Source organism: Pseudophryne corroboree, chromosome 1, assembly GCF_028390025.1.
Source record: "Pseudophryne corroboree isolate aPseCor3 chromosome 1, aPseCor3.hap2, whole genome shotgun sequence".
Classification (NCBI taxonomy): Eukaryota; Metazoa; Chordata; class Amphibia; order Anura; family Myobatrachidae; genus Pseudophryne; species Pseudophryne corroboree.
Window position 1 is genome coordinate 1079569063 of NC_086444.1, and position 18577 is coordinate 1079587639.

Consider the following 18577-nt stretch of genomic DNA (forward strand, 5'->3'; position numbering starts at 1 on the left):
TAGTGTAATACTACAGGTTGAGTATCCCTTGCATCCCATAATGAGATATCATGGTGATGGGACCTAAATCTAAGCACAGAATGCATTTATGTTACATATATACCTTATATACACAGCCTGAAGGTAATTTTAGCCAATATTTTTTATAACTTTGTGCATTAAACAAAGTGTGTCTACATTCACACAATTCATTTATGTTTCATATACACCTTATATACACAGCCTGAAGGTCATTTAATACAGTATTTTTAATAACTTTGTGTATTAAACAAAGTTTGTGTACATTGAGCCATCAAAAAAACAAAGGTTTCACTATCTCACTCAAAAAAGTCCGTATTTCGGAATATTCCGTATTTCGGAATATATGGATATGGGATACTCAACCTGTATTTACGATGGAAGAAAATGCTTTATTCAAATTTATTTTTAAAAAGGAATTCATTTTTTTTGTGTCTCGGTTATCATTGTTACATGGGCTTAAGGACCCCAATCACTTCAAAATCCGTGAAAATTCTCATTCACGGGGGTTACTGACATCTTGCACACAAAAAAAAAAAAAAAAAAAATCACCTATTTTCACCAGAGATAGGGCTGTTTAATAAATAGACAAGACAGTGCCTAAAGACCAATATTAAAGGCATTATATATGCATTTGTATTTAGCTTTCATTTATATCTGGAAAAACAGTGAGATTAGTTACTATAACTACTTCATAACATACAGATGTGTCCTCTTACATCTTTGCTCTGTGCACTACAAGTCACGTTATTCTGCGTGTGACTGTATTTGCATACAAAATGCTATGCTATAGTGTTTTCATAGAAAACACTGTAACGTGGCATTTCGGATGCAGATACAGCCGCTATTACACATAGAATATAGGCATGCTGCATATCATTTTAATCAGCAGCAGCTGCTTGTGTGTCCTATGTACTTCACTTTGCGTCTAAATCACATTTTCGCGGAAAAAAATGCAAAAGACACTTGCCACAACACGGCATGGCGCAACGTCAAGGGCTGTTTAACGTGACTGTAGCAAGGATGTAAGGGACACATCTGTAGCATACATTGTAAGATGTAGCACAAAACAAAAAATAAGTAAATAAGTAGGGTTTTAGGTGCGGAGGAAACATAAAACACATCTACCCCCCGAATGTACACATACAGTAACGGGGAGCTTTTCTCTGCCTATCCAGTGTTCTGCAAGGAAATTCCCCATCTGCCCATGTATGGCCAGCTCCACATGTCACCTGGGCATGGATATTACACATATGTAAAAAATACAAAAGGTCTCTTAGTCTTGGACATACAGAAGTGATACAGAGTAGATATAGGATCTTTGTGGAGAACTAGAGTGTTGATATTATTTGCACTTACCATCGCTGCTCCCTCTCAGCACCACATCTGGAGATGGCGTCTGCTGTGAGCGAGAACCAAAGGAGTCCAGGCTGTCAAAGGAATCGTCTCTTCCATGTCTCGGAGGAGAGAGGGAATCACTCCGCTCAGAGTCCCAGCAGTCTATGTAGCCGCTGTCACGTATGCTCCGTTTGGGACTCTCGATTTCCTCATTTTCCTAGAAGAACAGGTAGCACAGTGTCATCTAGAAATATGTACCCTAAAAGCCTAGCTTGCACATGACAGACACTAACAATGCAATGTAATCATGGTCTATGAATAGAATAAAAAAGCCCTCAACCTATTTTGTGGCTGTCCTCCTCGCTACTCATTACCCACAGTAGTCACCTATAATGGTTACCATCCCAACCCACAGCCAACAGCAGTGGGATGTGTATAACCCTACGCCCACCTGCCTTACATACTATTTCCCTATCCTGCCTATCTCTTATCTTATAGGCCGATACCAGCTGCAATGGTAAGGAGCAGCAGTGACGTGTATAATCCCACCTGCCTTACAAGGTGAGAATTGTCAGGGAAGTGGACGAGAGGAGACAACCCTCTTTCCCACAGTCAGCCAATCAGGAAGAGTCTGTGTATTTAATAATAGAAGTCTCTTAGCAACAGGCACGCAGTGCAGGGACACAATACTGATGGGGAAATGTATCCAATCTTCGAAAGAGAAAAGTGGAGAAATTGTGCACGCCAACCAAATAACTCCCAGCTATCATTTATCTAGCACAAACTAAAGCAGAGTAGGGTCAATTAATCCCTTTGGCGCATAGGAAAGGGCAATGAGGATTGTAATAATAAAGTCACTTTCCTATATAGAAAAGTGAGTTTTCTTTGCGTACCCCCACTCACACTTTAAGGAGTGGGTTACACACATCAAGGTATCTTTGTTCTTCTAAATGTAAAGATACTACAATCCTTGCAATCTTGATTCTTAAAGGATAGATTTGGGTATCGTACCCCAACTCACACAACACTAGAAGTGTAGACTCCTATCAAGGTTTCTTTTCACTGTTCACAGATGTGGTTCCTGATGTTTATTCATAGTCAAGGATAGCCTCATACAAATGGAAAAACTTTAAAGAGAAACGACCAATGTGTAGTATACTGTAGCTTCTTTCACATGTGGAATACGTTGATATAGAACAGTTCCCATGTTTCAAACACACCCAGGATGGTTTAAATGTGTATACAGTTATCTCCTTCCTAGGACACTTGGTCTTTCTGTAAAGTAATGTGCGTACCCCTAACTCACACAATGGGCAACTGGATAACTCCTATCAAGGTATCTTTCACTCATCAATCAGGCGTATCCCAATTTTATAAGCAAGTCTCCAGCATAAATATATATGCGTACCCCCACTCACGCCGTTAGGAAGCAAACTACACACATCAAGGTATCTTTGTTCTTCTAAATACAGGTGAAGTTAGAGGTATTGAAAGAAAATAAACCTGGGTATCGTACCCCAACTCACACGGCAATCGAGGTGTAAACTCCCACAAAGGTTTCTTTCAGCCGTAAATAGTGGGATAGCTCCTTTAAGGGTATTTCTCACTCGCCCGCCGTGTCTGCCGGGTATACTCCAACTCACAAATAGGTCCACCGCATAAATCTCATCAAGGTATCTTTGCTGGATCCCTTCGTCACAAATATATTTCTAGCCTGGATCCACAGAGAGCTCTTGATCTCCAAAAAATATTAATTTTATTCGTTCCTCAAAAGGCACATATACATAGATCCAAAAACATATGGATGTGCAAAAAAACAATTAAAAGTCATTCAAAAATGTTCCAAGGAAACTAATGAATTCCAACATAAAACAAAGGTCCAAGGACCGAAACGCGTCGACAGACTGCTGTGTGAGTAGCCATTTTTAACAGCAAAATATCACGGATATTTTGTTTTTTAAGTTTGTTTTATGTTGGAATTCATTAGTTGCCTTTTGAGGAACGAATAAAATTAATATTTTTTGGAGATCGAGAGCTCTCTGTGGATCCAGGCTAGAAATATATTTGTGACGAAGGGATCCAGCAAAGATACCTTGATGAGATTTATGCGGTGGACCTATTTGTGAGTTGGGGTATACCCGGCAGACACGGCGGGCGAGTGAGAAATACCCTTAAAGGAGCTATCCCACTATTTACGGCTGAAAGAAACCTTTGTGGGAGTTTACACCTCGATTGCCGTGTGAGTTGGTGTACGATACCCAGGTCTATTTTCTTTCAATACCTCTAACTTCACCTGTATTTAGAAGAACAAAGATACCTTGATGTGTGTAGTTTGCTCCCTAACAGCGTGAGTGGGGGTACGCATATATATTTATGCTGGAGACTTGCTTATAAAATTGGGATACGCCTGATTGATGAGTGAAAGATACCTTGATAGGAGGTATCCAGTTGCCCATTGTGTGAGTTAGGGGTACGCACATTACTTTACAGAAAGACCAAGTGTCCTAGGAAGGAGATAACAAGAATTTACTCACCGGTAATTCTATTTCTCGTAGTCCGTAGTGGATGCTGGGGACTCCGTAAGGACCATGGGGATTAGCGGCTCCGCAGGAGACTGGGCACAACTATAAAGAAAGCTTTAGACTACTGGTGTGCACTGGCTCCTCCCACTAAGACCCTCCTCCAGACTTCAGTTAGGATACTGTGCCCGGAAGAGCTGACACAATAAGGAAGGATTTTGAATCCCGGGTAAGACTCATACCAGCCACACCAATCACACCGTATAACTCGTGATACAATACCCAGTTAACAGTATGATAACAACTGAGCCTCTCAACAGATGGCTCAACAATAACCCTTTAGTTAAGCAATAACTATATACAAGTATTGCAGACAATCCCCACTTGGGATGGGCGCCCAGCATCCACTACGGACTACAAGAAATAGAATTACCGGAGAGTAAATTCTTATTTTCTCTAACGTCCTAGTGGATGCTGGGGACTCCGTAAGGACCATGGGGATTATACCAATGCTCCCAAACGGGCGGGAGAGTGCGGATGACTCTGCAGCACCGAATGGGCAAACTCTAGGTCCTCCTCAGCCAGGGTGTCAAACTTGTAGAATTTAGCAAACGTGTTTGACCCCGACCAAGTAGCTGCTCGGCAAAGTTGAAGAGCCGAGACCCCTCGGGCAGCCGCCCAAGAAGAGCCCACCTTCCTCGTGGAATGGGCTTTCACTGATTTAGGATGCGGCAGGCCAGCCTCAGAATGTGCAAGCTGAATCGTACTACAGATCCAGCGAGCAATAGTCTGCTTTGAAGCAGGTGCACCCAACTTGTTGGGCGCATACAGGATAAAGAGCGAGTCAGTCTTTCTGACTCCAGCTGTCCTGGAAACATAGATTTTCAGGGCCCTGACTACGTCCAACAACTTGGAAGCCTCCAAGTCATTTGTAGCCGCAGGCACCACGATAGGTTGGTTCAGATGAAAAGCTGATACCACTTTGGGGAGAAACTGGGGACGAGTCCTCAATTCTGCCCTATCCATATGGAAAATCAGATAAGGGCTTTTACATGACAAAGCCGCCAATTTTGATACACGCCTGGCCGAAGCCAAGGCCAACAACATGACCACTTTCCACGTGAGATATTTCAAATCCACGGTTTTCAGTGGCTCAAACCAATGTGACTTTAGGAAATCCAACACCAGGTTGAGATCCCAAGGTGCCACTGGAGGCACAAAAGGGGGCTGAATATGCAGCACTCCCTTAACAAAAGTCTGAACTTCAGGTAGTGAAGCCAGTTCTCTCTGGAAGAAAATCGATAGAGCCGAAATCTGGACCTTAATGGAACCCAATTTAAGGCCCATAGTCACCCCTGACTTTAGGAAGTGCAGGAAACGGCCCAGCTGAAATTCCTCCGTTGGGGCATTCCTGGCCTCACACCACGCAACATATTTTCGCCATATGCGGTGATAATGGTTTGCGGTAACTTCTTTCCTAGCTTTAATCAGCGTAGGAATGACTTCCTCCGGAATGCCCTTTTCCTTCAGGATCCGGTGTTCAACCGCCATGGCGTCAAACGCAGCCGCGGTAAGTCTTGGAACAGACAGGGCCCCTGCTGCAGCAGGTCTTGTCTGAGCGGTAGAGGCCATGGGTCCTCTGACAACATTTCTTGAAGTTCCGGGTACCAAGCTCTTCTTGGCCAATCCGGAACAATGAGTATAGTTCTTACTCCTCTTCTCCTTATTATCCTCAGTACCTTTGGTATGAGAGGAAGAGGAGGGAACACATAAACCGACCGGTACACCCACGGTGTCACTAGAGCGTCCACAGCTATCGCCTGCGGGTCTCTCAACATGGCGCAATATTTTTCTAGCTTTTTGTTTAGGAGGGACGCCATCATGTCCACCTGTGGCCTTTTCCAACGGTTTACAATCATTTGAAAGACTTCTGGATGAAGTCCCCACTCTCCCGGGTGGAGGTCGTGCCTGCTGAGGAAGTCTGCTTCCCAGTTGTCCACTCCCGGAATGAACACTGCTGACAGTGCTAACACGTGATTTTCCGCCCATCGGAGAATCCTTGTGGCTTCTGCCATTGCCGTCCTGCTTCTCGTGTCGCCCTGTCGATTTACATGGGCGACCGCCGTGATGTTGTCTGACTGGATCAGTACCGGCTGGTTTTGAAGCAGGGGTTTTGCTTGACTTAGGGCATTGTAAATGGCCCTCAGTTCCAGAATATTTATGTGCAGGGAAGTCTCCTGACTTGACCATAGTCCTTGGAAGTTTCTTCCCTGTGTGACTGCCCCCCAGCCTCGAAGGCTGGCATCCGTGGTCACCAGGACCCAGTCCTGTATGCCGAATCTGCGGCCCTCTTGAAGATGAGCACTCTGCAGCCACCACAGCAGAGACACCCTTGTCCTTGGAGACAGGGTTATCAGCCGATGCATCTGAAGATGCGATCCGGACCACTTGTCCAGCAGGTCCCACTGAAAGGTTCTTGCATGAAACCTGCCCAATGGAATCGCTTCGTAGGAAGCTACCATCTTTCCCAGGATCCGCGTGCAGTGATGCACCGACACCTGTTTTGGTTTTAGGAGGCCTCTGACTAGAGATGACAGCTCCTTGGCCTTCTCCTCCGGGAGAAACACTTTTTTCTGTTCTGTCTCCAGAACCATCCCCAGGAACAGTAGACGTGTCGTAGGGACCAGCTGTGACTTTGGAATGTTTAGAATCCAGCCGTGCTGTAGTAGCACCTCCCGAGATAGTGCTACCCCGACCAACAACTGCTCTCTGGACCTCGCCTTTATCAGGAGATCGTCCAAGTACGGGATAATTAAAACTCCCTTCTTTCGAAGGAGTATCATCATTTCGGCCATTATCTTGGTAAAGACCCTCGGAGCCGTGGATAGACCGAACGGCAACGTCTGGAATTGGTAATGACAATCCTGTACCACAAATCGGAGGTACTCCTGGTGAGGATGGTAAATGGGGACATGCAGGTAAGCATCCTTGATGTCCAGTGATACCATGTAATCCCCCTCGTCCAGGCTTGCAATAACCGCCCTGAGCGATTCCATCTTGAACTTGAATTTTTTTATATATGTGTTCAAGGATTTCAAATTTAAAATGGGTCTCACCGAACCGTCCGGTTTCGGTACCACAAACATTGTGGAATAGTAACCCCGTCCTTGTTGAAGTAGGGGTACCTTTACTATCACCTGTTGTGAATACAGCTTGTGAATTGCCTGTAACACTGCCTCCCTGCCTGAGGGAGTGGTTGGCAAGGCAGATTTGAGGAAACAGCGGGGGGGGGAGACGTCTCGAATTCCAGCTTGTACCCCTGAGATACTATCTGAAAAATCCAGGGATCCACCCGTGAGCGAGCCCACTGATTGCTGAAATATTTGAGACGGGCCCCCACCGTACCTGGCTCCGCCTGTGAAGCCCCAGCGTCATGCTGTGGACTTAGAGGAAGCGGGGGAGGACTTTTGCTCCTGGGAACTGGCTGTATGCTGCAGCTTCTTTCCCCTACCTCTGCCTCTGGGCAGAAAGGACGCGCCTTTAACCCGCTTGCCCCTATTGGGCCGAAAGGACTGTACCTGATAATACGGTGCTTTCTTTGGTTGTGAGGGAACATGGGGTAAAAATGTAGACTTCCCAGCTGTTGCTGTGGAAACGAGGTCCGAGAGACCATCCCCGAACAACTCCTAACCCTTATAAGGCAGAACTTCCATGTGTCGTTTGGAATCTGCATCTCCTGTCCACTGCCGAGTCCATAACCCTCTCCTGGAAGAAATGGACATTGCACTAATTTTGGATGCCAGCCGGCAAATATCCCTCTGTGCATCCCTCATGTATAAAAGTGCGTCTTTTATATGCTCTACGTTTAGCAATATAGTGTCCCTGTCTAGGGTATCTATATTTTCTGACAGGGAATCTGACCACGCAGCAGCAGCACTGCACATCCAGGCTGAAGCAATAGCCGGTCTCAGTATAACACCTGTGTGTGTATATATAGATTTCAGGATAGCCTCCTGCTTTCTATCAGCAGATTCCTTCAGGGCGGCCGTATCCGGAGACGGTAGTGCCACCTTCTTTGACAAGCGTGTGAGCGCTTTATCCACCCTAGGGGATGTTTCCCAGCGTGACCTATCCTCTGGCGGGAAAGGGTACGCCATTAGTAACCTCTTAGAAATTACCAGCTTTTTATCAGGGGAAGTCCACACTTCTTCACACACTTCATTTAACTCTTCAGATGGAGGAAAAGCTACTGGTAGTTTTTTCTCTCCAAACATAATACCCTTTTTTGTGGTACCGGGGGTAACATCAGAAATGTGCAACACATTTTTCATTGCCTCAATCATGTAACGTGTGGCCCTATTGGAAGTTACATTAGTCTCATCGTCGTCGACACTGGAGTCAGTATCCGTGTCGACATCTGTGTCTGCCATCTGAGGTAGCGGGCGTTTTAGAGCCCCTGATGGCTTTTGAGACACCTGGGCAGGCACAGGCTGAGAAGCCGGCTGTCCCACACTTGGTATGTCGTCAAACCTTTTATGCAAGGAGTCGACACTGTCGTGTAATTCCTTCCACAGCACCATCCACTCAGGTGTCGACCCCGCAGGGGGTGACATCACGTTTACAGGCATTTGCTCCGCCTCCACATAAGTCTCATCAAACATGTCGACACAGCCGTACCGACACACCGCAAACACACAGGGAATGCTCTGACAGAGGACAGGACCCCACAAAGCCCTTTGTGGAGACAGAGAGAGAGTATGCCAGCACACACCAGAGCGCTATATAACACAGGGATCCCACTATAATTGAGTGTTTTCCCTTATAGCTGCTTTTTTATATATCATATATATATATATCTATACTGCGCCTAAATTTAGTGCCCCCCCTCTCTTTTTTACCCTTCTGTAGTGTTCAGACTGCAGGGGAGAGCCAGGGAGCTTCCTTCCAGCGGAGCTGTGAGGGAAAAATGGCGCCAGTGTGCTGAGGGAGATGGCTCCGCCCCTTTTTCGGTGGACTTTCTCCCGCTTTTTCTGGAATACTGGCAGGGGTAATTTTACATCTATATAGCCTCTAGGACTATATATGATGTAGTTTTGCCAGCCAAGGTGTCATATATTGCCCTCAGGGCGCCCCCCCCAGCGCCCTGCACCCATCAGTGACCGGAGTGTGAGGTGTACATGAGGAGTAATGGCGCACAGCTGCAGTGCTGTGCGCTACCTTGGTGAAGACCGAAGTCTTCTGCCGCCGATTTTCCGGACCTCTTCGTTGCTTCTGGCTCTGTAAGGGGGACGGCGGCGCGGCTCCGGGAACGAACACCAAGGTCGGGTCCTGCGGTCGATCCCTCTGGAGCTAATGGTGTCCAGTAGCCTAAGAAGCCAAAACTACCACCTGTTAGGTAGGTTCGCTTCTTCTCCCCTTAGTCCCTCGCTGCAGTGAGTCTGTTGCCAGCAGATCTCACTGTAAAATAAAAAACCTAAATATACTTTCTTTCTAGGAGCTCAGGAGAGCCCCTAGTGTGCATCCAGCTCAGCCGGGCACAAGAATCTAACTGAAGTCTGGAGGAGGGTCTTAGTGGGAGGAGCCAGTGCACACCAGTAGTCTAAAGCTTTCTTTATAGTTGTGCCCAGTCTCCTGCGGAGCCGCTAATCCCCATGGTCCTTACGGAGTCCCCAGCATCCACTAGGACGTTAGAGAAAACTGTATACACATTTAAACCATCCTGGGTGTGTTTGAAACATGGGAACTGTTCTATATTAACGTATTCCACATGTGAAAGAAGCTATACTACACATTGGTCGTTTCTCTTTTCATTTTTTCCATTTGTATGAGGCTATCCTTGACTATGAATATACATCAGGAACCACATCTGTGAACAGTGAAAAGAAACCTTAATAGGAGTCTACACTTCTAGTGTCGTGTGAGTTGGGGTACGATACCCAAATCTATCCTTTAAGAAACAAGATTGCAAGGATTGTAGTATCTTTATATTTAGAAGAACAAAGATACCTTGATGTGTGTAACCCACTCCTTAACAGCGTGAGTGGGGGTACGCACAGAAAACTCACTTTTCTATATAGGAAAGTGACTTTATTATTACAATCCTCATTGCCCTTTCCTATGCGCCAAAGGGATTAATTGACCCTACTCTGCTTTAGTTTGTGTTTATAATTTTGGATGTGGGGCGATATCCAATCGGGTCAATTGTTTCCATAGGAAGCATTTTTTTGCGCCAATTTGTGGTGTTTCAAAACAATTCCTCTTTTTGCATCAAATTTATCTAGCACAGTCTATAAAATGACATTACAAGCTCATTGGAAGCTATGGGCAACATACCAACGTTATCTCTTTCAAATATTTCAAGCATCTTTACCTCAATGAGTGAAATTACTAATTCAGGGGAAGGTGTATCAAAACTTCTAAAGAGTGGAGAATTGGCCATAGCAACCAATAATCTTCTACCTGTAGTTTTATAGAATGTACTTGATAAATGCTAGCTAGAAGGTTGCTATGGGCAACTTCACCACGCATTAAGAAGTTTAGTACATTTCCACCTCAGTGTTGTAGGTGCTCCGTAACTCATAGCACTGCGGTTACTCTGTGGTAGTATCTGCCCCGCATGCACACTATATTCCAGCCAGCACTGCTGCTTGTGTAGCCCTAACAGTATTGTGTGGCCATTTTGTATTGAATGTTATTATCTCACCACCAGAAGGTGAAAGCAGTACAATGATTTGCAAGTTTAATCAAGTGTGGGGTGCACATAAAAAAAGAATCACACACAAAAAAAGAAAACAATATTGTGTTCCCGCTAAAGCTCAATGTTATTAATGAAAGCAGAGATGACTAGGTATATGCCAGCATAATATGCACTGCAACAGAGCCCTCATTGCCAGCTATTAAGTGCTGGAGAACGGAGGCTCCTCAGCTGACCCACACATTCTGAGTACAAGAACAATGGCCGTCTTATACTGTCCGGTATAGCCACATTTTTCCCAGGGCAAGCAGTACCCAGCCAAGTAGTGAAATTCAGCAGAGGAAAGGTCAGTAAGACATCCTCACTCTCATATAATAAACCCCTTGTTGATTCCTGAATCACAAACAGCACAGACAAGGAAAACAAAATATGGTCACATAGCAACCTGTCTGGGCTTTGGGATGTACAGCAGTGTGTGAGGACAAAGTCTAAAACAAGCCATTTGTTGCATCTAATATTAGATTATATACTGTATATTAATGTTGCTTATAAGGCAGGTGTCTGTAATCAAAGTATATAGTATATAGCAACAACAATACTATAATAAAGTGCAAGATATAGTATTTTAATATAATATAAAGCATACCCTCCAACTGTACCTTTTTGGCAGGTACAGTACCTTTTTTTATGGACTGTACCGATTTTTGGCTCTCCAAACTTCCATTGAAAGTATAGGAAAAAGGGTGTGACCCCGCCCCCTTTACCTGTGGCCACGCCCCTTTTACAATTTGTACCAATTTTTATGTGTAAAATTTTGGAGGGTATGATATACTAATAATAAGATTTTACTTACCGGTAAATCTATTTCTCGTAGTCCGTAGTGGATGCTGGGGACTCCGTAAGGACCATGGGGATAGACGGGCTCCGCAGGAGACATGGGCACTTTAAGAAAGAATTTAGATTCTGGTGTGCTCTGGCTCCTCCCTCTATGTCCCTCCTCCAGACCTCAGTTAGAGAAACTGTGCCCGGAAGAGCTGACAGTACAAGGAAAGGATTTTGGTAATCCAGGGCAAGATGCATACCAGCCACACCAATCACACCGTATAACTTGAGATAAACATACCCAGTCAACAGTATGAACAACAACAGAGCAACAGGTCAACCCTGATGCAACCATAACATAACCCTTATTTAAGCAATAACTATATACAAGCATTGCAGAAGAAGTCCGCACTTGGGACGGGCGCCCAGCATCCACTACGGACTACGAGAAATAGATTTACCGGTAAGTAAAATCTTATTTTCTCTAACGTCCTAGTGGATGCTGGGGACTCCGTAAGGACCATGGGGATTATACCAAAGCTCCCAAACGGGCGGGAGAGTGCGGATGACTCTGCAGCACCGATTGAGCAAACACAAGGTCCTCCTCAGCCAGGGTATCAAACTTGTAGAACTTTGCAAAAGTGTTTGAACCTGACCAAGTAGCCACTCGGCAAAATTGTAATGCCGAGACCCCTCGGGCAGCCGCCCAAGAAGAGCCCACCTTCCTAGTGGAATGGGCCTTAACTGATTTTGGCAGCGGCAATCCAGCCGCAGAATGAGCCTGCTGAATCGTATTACAGATCCAGCGAGCAATAGTTTGCTTTGAAGCAGGAGCACCAAGCTTGTTGGAAGCATACAGGATAAACAAAGACTCTGTTTTCCTGACCCTAGCCATTCTGGCTACATAAACCTTCAAAGCCCTGACCACATCAAGCAACTCGGAATCCTCCAAGTCATTAGTAGCCACAGGCACCACAATAGGTTGGTTTATATGAAACGATGAAACCACCTTCGGCAAGAATTGTGGACGGGTCCGCAATTCTGCTCTATCCGCATGGAAAACCAGATAGGGGCTTTTATGTGACAAAGCCGCTAACTCTGACACACGCCTAGCCGAAGCCAAGGCTAGCAGCATGACCACCTTCCACGTGAGATATTTCAATTCCACCGTTTTGAGTGGTTCAAACCAGTGGAATTTCAGGAAACTCAACACCACGTTAAGATCCCAAGGTGCCACTGGAAGCACAAAAGGGGGCTGAATATGCAGCACTCCCTTTACAAACATCTGAACTTACATAGAAACATAGAAACATAGAATTTGACGGCAGATAAGAACCACTTGGCCCATCTAGTCTGCCCCTTTTTTATTTTATCCTTTAGGCAATCTCAACCCTTTTTTAACCTTAATTCTTTGTAAGGATATTCATATGCCTGTCCCAAGCATGTTTAAATTGCCCTACAGTCTTAGCCTCTACCACCTCTGATGGGAGGCTATTCCACTTATCCACTACCCTTTCTGTAAAGTAATTTTTCCTTAAATTTCCCCTGAACCTCCCCCCCTCCAGTCTCAATGTATGCCCTCGAGTTCTAATACTTCTTTTCCTTTGAAGAAAGTTTCCCTCCTGAACTTTGTTAAGACCCTTGATATATTTGAAAGTTTCTATCATGTCCCCCCTTTCCCTTCTCTCCTCCAAACTATACATGTTAAGATCTTTTAGCCTTTCCGGGTAAGTTTTGTGATGTAGGCCATGCACCATTTTAGTTGCCCTTCTTTGTACACTCTCTAATGTATTTATATCCTTCTGGAGATAGGGTCTCCAGAACTGGACACAGTATTCCAGATGGGGCCGCACCAATGACCTATACAGTGGCATTATCACTTCTTTTTTCCTGCTACTGATTCCTCTCCCTATGCAACCAAGCATCTGACTTGCTTTTCTCATTGCTTTGTTGCATTGCTTTCCTGCCTTCAAGTCACTTGAAATAGTGACTCCTAAATCTCTTTCCTCCTCAGTAGTTTCCATTATAGTACCCTTGATACTATACTTAGCCTTTGGGTTTTTGAGACCCAAGTGCATGATTTTGCATTTTTTAGCATTAAACTGTAGTTGCCACGTTCTTGACCATTTCTCAAGCCTACCTAGGTTATTAATCATTTGTTTGACCCCTCCCGGTGTGTCTACCCTGTTGCATATCTTTGTATCATCTGCAAAAAGGCATATCTTCCCTTCAATACCATCTGCAATGTCACCAACAAAGATATTAAAGAGAACTGGACCAAGTACAGATCCCTGGGGTACTCCACTGGTAACATTTTCCTCCATAGATTGCACTCCATTAACTACGACTGTCTGTTTCCTATCCTGCAACCAGGTTCTTATCCATTTAACTGATTTATAATCCACGCCCAGGCTTTCAAGTTTATTTAGCAGTCTGCGATGTGGGACAGTGTCAAATGCCTTACTGAAGTCTAGATATGCTACATCTACAGCTCCCCCTTGATCTATTATTTTCATCACAGAGTCAAAAAAGTCAATAAGATTTGTTTGGCATGATCTCCCACCAGTAAATCCATGCTGTTTTGGATCCTGTAAGTTGTTTGATTTAAGATATTCCACTACTCTTTCTTTTAATAGTTTTTCCATTACTTTCCCTATTACTGATGTAAGGCTTACTGGTCTGTAGTTACTTGCTTCTTCCTTGCTTCCACTTTTGTGCAGTGGAACTACATTTGCTCTTTTCCAGTCCTCTGGAATAGCACCTGTATTTAGTGACTGGTTAAATAATTCTGTTAAAGGTGTAACCAGCACATCTTTTAGCTCTTTGAGTATCCTTCAGGTAGAGAAGCCAGCTCTTCTTGAAAGAAAATGGATAGGGCCGAAATCTGGACCTTAATGGAACCCAATTTTAGGCCTAAATTCACTCCGGACTGTAGGAAGTGGAGGAAACGGCCCAGCTGGAAATCCTCCGTAGGAGCATTTCTGGCCTCACACCAGGAAATATTTTCTCCATATACGGTGATAATGTTGAGCTGTCACGTCCTTCCTAGCCTTTATCAGCGTAGGAATGACCTACTCCGGAATGCCTTTCTCCGCTAGGATCCGGCGTTCAACCGCCATGCCGCCAAACGCAGCCGCGGTAAGTCTTGGAACAGACAGGGCCCCTGCTGCGACAGGTCCCGTCTTAGAGGAAGAGGCCACGGGTTCTATGTGAGCATTTCTTGCAGATCTGGATACCAAGTCCTTCGTGGCCAATCTGGAACAATGAGGATTGTTCGCACTCCTCTTTTTCTTATTATCCTCAGCACCTTGGGAATGAGAGGAAGAGGAGGACACACATAGACCGACTGGAATACCCACGGTGTCACCAGGGCGTCCACAGCTACCGCCTGAGGGTCTCTTGACCTGGCGCAATACCTCTGTAGCTTTTTGTTGAGGCGGGATGCCATCATGTCCACCTGTGGCAGTTCCCACCGCGTTGTAATCTGTGCGAAGACTTCCAGATGAAGTCCCCACTCTCCCGGGTGGAGGTCGTGTCTGCTGAGGAAGTCTGCTTCCCAGTTGTCCACTCCCGGGATGAACACTGCTGACAGTGCGCTTACGTGATTTTCTGCCCAGCGAAGAATTCTGGTGGCTTCCGCCATCGCAACCCTGCTCCATGTGCCGCCTTGTCGGTTTACATGAGCCACTGCGGTGATGTTGTCTGATTGAATCAGAACCGGTTGGTCTCGAAGCAGGGTCTCCGCTTGACGTAGGGCGTTGTATATGGCCCTTAGTTCCAGGATGTTGATGTGAAGGCAAGTCTCCTGACTTGACCACAGACCGTGGAAATTTCTTCCCTGTGTGACTGCGCCCCAACCTCGGAGGCTTGCATCCGTGGTCACCAGGACCCAGTCCTGAATGCCGAATCTGCGGCCCTCGAGAAGGTAAGCACTCTGCAGCCACCACAGGAGCGACACCCTGGCCCTGGGGGATAGGGTGATTAACCAATGCATCTGAAGATGTGATCCGGACCACTTGTCCAGTAAGTCCCATTGAAAGGTCCTCGCATGGAACCTGCCGAAGGGAATGGCCTCGTACGATGCCACCATCTTTCCCAGGACTCGAGTGCAGTGATGCACAGACACCCGTTTTGGTTTTAATAGGTTCCTGACCAGTGTCATGAGCTCCTGAGCTTTCTCTATCGGGAGATAAACCCTTTTCTGGTCTGTGTCTAGGATCATGCACAGGAAAGGCAGACGAGTCGTAGGGACCAACTGCGACTTTGGAATATTTAGGATCCAGCCGTGTTGCCGTAACACTTCCAGAGAAAGTGCTACGCTGATCAGCAACTGCTCTCTTGATCTCGCTTTTAAGAGGAGATCGTCCAAGTATGGGATAATTGTGACCCCTGCTTCCGCAGGAGTACCATCATTTCCGCCATTACCTTGGTAAATATTCTCGGTGCCGTGGAGAGACCAAACGGCAACGTCTGAAATTGGTAATGACAATCCTGCACCACAAATCTGAGGTACGCCTGATGAGGTGGATAAATGGGGACATGAAGGTATGCATCCTTTATGTCCAGAGACACCATAAAATCCCCCCCTTCCAGGCTTGCGATGACCGCTCTCAGCGATTCCATCTTGAACCGGAACCTTTTCAGGTACATGTTCAGGGATTTTAAATTCAATATGGGTCTGACCGAACCGTCCGGTTTTGGGACTACAAACATGGTCGAATAATAACCCCTTCCTTGTTGAAGGAGGGGAACCTTGACCACCACCTGTTGAAGATACAATTTGTGAATTGCAGTTAACACTAATTCCCTCTCGTGGGGGGAAGCTGGCAGGGCCGATTTGAGGTATCGGTGAGGGGGCATCTCTTCGAATTCCAGCTTGTATCCCTGAGACACAATCTCTATTGCTCAGGGATCCAACTGGGAGTGAACCCACTTGTGGCTGAAATTTCGAAGACGCGCCCCCACCGGGCCTAGCTCCACCTGTGGAGCCCCAGGGTCATGCAGTGGATTCCGTAGAGGCCGGGGAGGACTTTTGTTCTTGAGAACTAGCTGTGTTGTGCAGCTTCTTTCCTCTGCCCCTGCCTCTGGCAAGAAAGGACGCACCTCGGACTTTCTTGTTTTTCTGAGATCGAAAGGACTGCATTTGATAATACGGTGATTTCTTAGGCTGTGAGGAAATATATGGCAAAAAATTTGACTTTCCAGCAGTAGCTGTGGAGACCAGGTCCGAGAGACCCTCCTCAAACAATTCCTCACCCTTGAAAGGTAAAACCTCCATATGCCTTTTTGAGTAGGCATCACCTGTCCATTGCCGAGTCCACAGGACCCTTCTGGCAGAAATTGACATAGCATTGATTCTAGAACCCAGCAGACTAATGTCTCTTTGAGCATCTCTCATACATAGGACAGCATCCTTAATATGCCCCAGGGTCATTAATATAGTATCCTTGTCTAAGGTATCAAGTTCTTCAGACAAGGTATCCGTCCATGCTGCTACAGCGCTACACACCCAGGCCGACGCGATTGCCGGCCTCAGTAAGGTACCTGAATGTGTATAAATGGACTTCAGGGTACCCTCCTGTTTTCTATCCGCAGCATCTTTGAGGGAAGCCGTATCCTGTGACGGCAGGGCTACCTTCTTGGACAGGCGTGTTAAAGCCTTGTCCACTCTAGGGGAGGATTCCCAGCGTAACCTGTCCGTTGGCGGGAAAGGATATGCCATAAGAATCCTTTTGGAAATCTGCAGTTTTTTATCTGGAGATTCCCAAGCCTTTTCACATAACTCATTTAGCTCATGTGAGGGGGGAAAGGTTACCTGCGGCTTCTTTTCCCCATACATATGAACCCTCCTGTCAGGGACTGGAGTTTCGTCTGTGATGTGCAACACATCCTTAATTGCTATAATCATATAACGGATGGATTTAGCCAATTTTGGCTGTAACTTTGCATCATCGTAATCGACACTGGAGTCAGAATCCATGTTGGTATCCGTGTCAACAATTTGGGATAGTGGGCGCTTCTGAGACCCTGACGGCCTCTGCGACACAGGATCAGGCATGGGTAGGGACCCTGACTGTCCTAAGGCTTCAGCTTTTTCTAACCTTTTATGTAAGGAATTCACATTATCATTTAAAACCTTCCACATATCCATCCAATCAGGTGTCGGCGCCGTCGGCGGAGACACCACATTAATTTGTTCCCGCTCTGCTTCCACATAGCCTTCCTCATCAGACATGTCGACACAAGCGTACCGACACACCATACACACAGGGAATGCCCTTTTTGAAGACAGTTCCCCCACAAGGCCCTTTGGAGAGACAGAGAGAGAGTATGCCAGCACACACCCCAGCGCTATAACCCAGGAATAACACAGTAACTTAATGTTAACCCAGTAGCTGCTGTATATTGTGTTTTTTTTGCGCCTAATTTATGTCCCCCCCCTCACTTTTTACCCTCTTCTACCGTGATTCTGCAGGGGAGAGCCTGGGGAGCTTCTTCTCAGCGGAGCTGTGGAGAAAAAATGGCGCTGGTGAGTGCTGAGGGAGAAGCCCCGCCCCCTCGACGGCGGGCTTCTGTCCCGCTCAAATATGCATTTTCTTGGCGGGGGCTCATACATATATACAGTGCCCAAATGTATATATGTGTACTTTTGCCAAAAGAGGTCCATATGCTGCCCAGGGCGCCCCCCCTGCGCCCTGCACCCTTACAGTGACCGGAGTATGTGAGGTGTGTGGGAGCAATGGCGCACAGCTGCAGTGCTGTGCGTTACCTCAGTGAAGAACGGAGTCTTCTGGCGCCGATTTCGAAGTCTTCTTGCTTCTCATACTCACCCGGCTTCTGTCTTCCGGCTCTGCGAGGGGGACGGCGGCGCGGCTCTGGGATCGGACGGCGAGGGTGAGATCCTGCGTACGATCCCTCTGGAGCTAATGGTGTCCAGTAGCCTAAGAAGCAGGACCTATCTTCAGAGAGTAGGGCTGCTTCTCTTCCCTCAGTCCCACGATGCAGGGAGTCTGTTGCCAGCAGAGCTCCCTGAAAATAAAAAACCTAACAAAATACTTTCTCACAGCAAGCTCAGGAGAGCTCACTGAACAGCACCCAGCTCGTCCGGGCACAGTCTCAAACTGAGGTCTGGAGGAGGGACATAGAGGGAGGAGCCAGAGCACACCAGAATCTAAATTCTTTCTTA

The 18577-nt window shown here is 46.2% G+C and overlaps 1 protein-coding gene across 7 annotated transcripts in view; it reads right to left on the reverse strand.

Moving 5' to 3' along the window:
• LIMCH1 (LIM and calponin homology domains 1) overlaps positions 1-18577 on the reverse strand; it is a 484664-nt gene that overhangs the window by 116827 nt on the left and 349260 nt on the right. For all 7 annotated transcript variants that reach the window (XM_063921014.1, XM_063921011.1, XM_063921012.1 and 4 more), the window contains exon 7: positions 1378-1573. In XM_063921014.1, coding sequence (XP_063777084.1) covers positions 1378-1573 — 196 coding nt within the window. The remainder of the gene's footprint in view (positions 1-1377; positions 1574-18577) is intronic.